The sequence below is a fragment of the Laccaria bicolor genome, genomic scaffold (assembly GCF_000143565.1).
Source record: "Laccaria bicolor S238N-H82 LACBIscaffold_42 genomic scaffold, whole genome shotgun sequence".
NCBI lineage: Eukaryota > Fungi > Basidiomycota > Agaricomycetes > Agaricales > Hydnangiaceae > Laccaria > Laccaria bicolor.
In genome coordinates this window covers 77,053-79,161 of record NW_001889913.1, presented here as the reverse complement: position 1 = coordinate 79,161, position 2,109 = coordinate 77,053, and the positions used below count along the sequence as shown (strand labels likewise).

General features: G+C 45.4%; 1 protein-coding gene across 1 annotated transcript; it reads left to right on the top strand.

The window, feature by feature from the left end:
* Positions 1–120: 120 nt before the first annotated feature.
* LACBIDRAFT_332547 (uncharacterized protein) lies at positions 121–1,518 on the top strand (the record flags this gene model as incomplete). The annotated part of the gene is made up of 3 exons (XM_001887116.1): positions 121–339; positions 390–461; positions 1,300–1,518. 3 exons carry the CDS (start codon positions 121–123, stop codon positions 1,516–1,518), a joined length of 510 nt encoding a protein of 169 aa, XP_001887151.1.
* Between the last annotated feature and the right edge of the window lie 591 nt (positions 1,519–2,109).

Here is a 2,109-nt window from a genome sequence, read left to right as displayed (position 1 = left end):
GGATATTTCTTTTGCTCCCTGCCTTTATTACTTAACTATCATTTACTCCCTAGGGATTCTCCTCCTAATACTCCACAAAGGCATAGAAATATTGAGAGGGCAAGAGAGCGTCAAGAAAGGATGTTGGAAAGTCCTGAGCATAGGAGAACACCTCAAAATCCTGCTGTTGGTGGTGGTGTACCTTTTATTCTTCCTTTCCCTATTCCACCCCCTGTTGCTCCTCTTCAAATTCCTCAAGGTCCTGTAGGTGATGATCCATTTGTTGAGGTTCTATATAATGGTCAAATTCTTCACCTTACTCCTGGGATGGCTGCACAAGTGGGTAATTTGCAAAATCAGGTAGGTTGCAGAGTTATATCTCTTTTTCTAATATTTAATATATCTTTTAGGCTCATGCTGCCCCCCTTGCTGCCCCTCCACCTCTATTTCCACCTGCTGCTATGGTAGATGAGGTGTGGATGGTGAATTTGAATACCCAGTAGAATACCTCAATTCCATCAACCTTAGTGGAATGCCTCTAGCAAAATTGAAACTCAAGATAGGTGCACCAGTAATGATCCTTCGAAATATTGATCCAGCAAATGGACAATGCAATGGAACCCAGGCAATCCTCACCTGTGCCTCTTCCCGAGTTTTAGAAGTACGCATTCTGGGAGGAGAATTTGCAGGACACACAGCATTCATTCCCCGCATAAGATTTGAGCCTTCAAATGGTGAACTTCCATTCCAGTTATGCAGAAGGCAATTTCCTGTTCGCCTGGCCTTTTGCATGACAATCAACAAATCTCAGGGACAGTCAGTGAAACATTTAGGACTGGATGTTCAGACCCCAGTATTTACACATGGACAACTTTATGTGGCTCTTTCACGTTGCACATCAAGCAACCGTATCAAAGTTCTCTTCAAACATGGTTCACAACAAACTGTAACACAAAATGTAGTCTATCCAGAGGTATTATTAGATTGATGTAAATGGTAAAAGTACTGATAAATGTCACTTTATTTTGATTGAGATGTAAGAAGAGCCAGAATTGAACATGTGTACCAGAACTAGGATTAAACATGTGTACCAGGGGGTCCAGGGGGCGTGCCCCCAGCAAGCTGTGACCAGTGCTGGAGGAACGGCTGAGCGTTAGCGAGTGCCGTGCCGTAGGCACGGGTCTAAAGCTTGTTATATAGAAGTATACACAAGTACTCGTCGTAACAACGATCAATCATTTTGTTCAGTCTGCGGGGTGTGGCACGTGACGTACCTGTGGTGTTCAAACGTTGCCATACTGTCATGTTTGCCTTCTGCAGCATAGTCGAGCTCTTTACACTCCCCCACCTATTCCTACTGGACTCCTACTGGAATCCCGGACTCCTACTGGAATCCCGGACTCCTACTGGATTCTACTAGGACTCCAGCCAATTTCATATCGCCTGAACACCATACAAATTTTGCATCTCAGTCCTACTGGAGTCCTAGTAGATTCCTACTGGAATGATCCCAAATCACAAGGAATTAAGGATTCCTAAGGAATGGGTATAGTGGAGTCCAGTACAAGGAGTCCAGTAGGAGTCCACTAGGAATTTCCGAGTACAAGGAGTCCAGTAAGTCCAGTAGTTTGTCACTATTATTGTTATTATATAATAATAAAAAAAGCGCAACATGCATGGATTGAACACTCAACCTCATGGACACACCAACATTTTACGGAGTGAGCACTTTACCACTTGTACCACATAGGCATTATTATACAGGTATATTTTATGCTCTACATACCAACCGTAAGGCTAGCTTCCTAGAAAGGATGCCGGCAAATTCCGCAAGTGGGAATTTGCCCAAACCCTCAACCTAGATCCTTCCACGTCACCACCACCCATCAACGAGGCTTCGACAACCACCACCATCCAACCACTGCCCTCGCCATCTGTCGACAAACACCGCGCCCATCAACACACCAGAAAAGGGCACCCAGGTACGATGTGCATCATCCCACCAGCCACATCACCGCCCGCTCACACCGTTTAGCCAACCAACAGCCCATGTACGAAAATGAACGCCCATGTACGAACACGAACGCCCACGAAGGAAAACGACCACCCACCCACGAAACGACTGTCCAC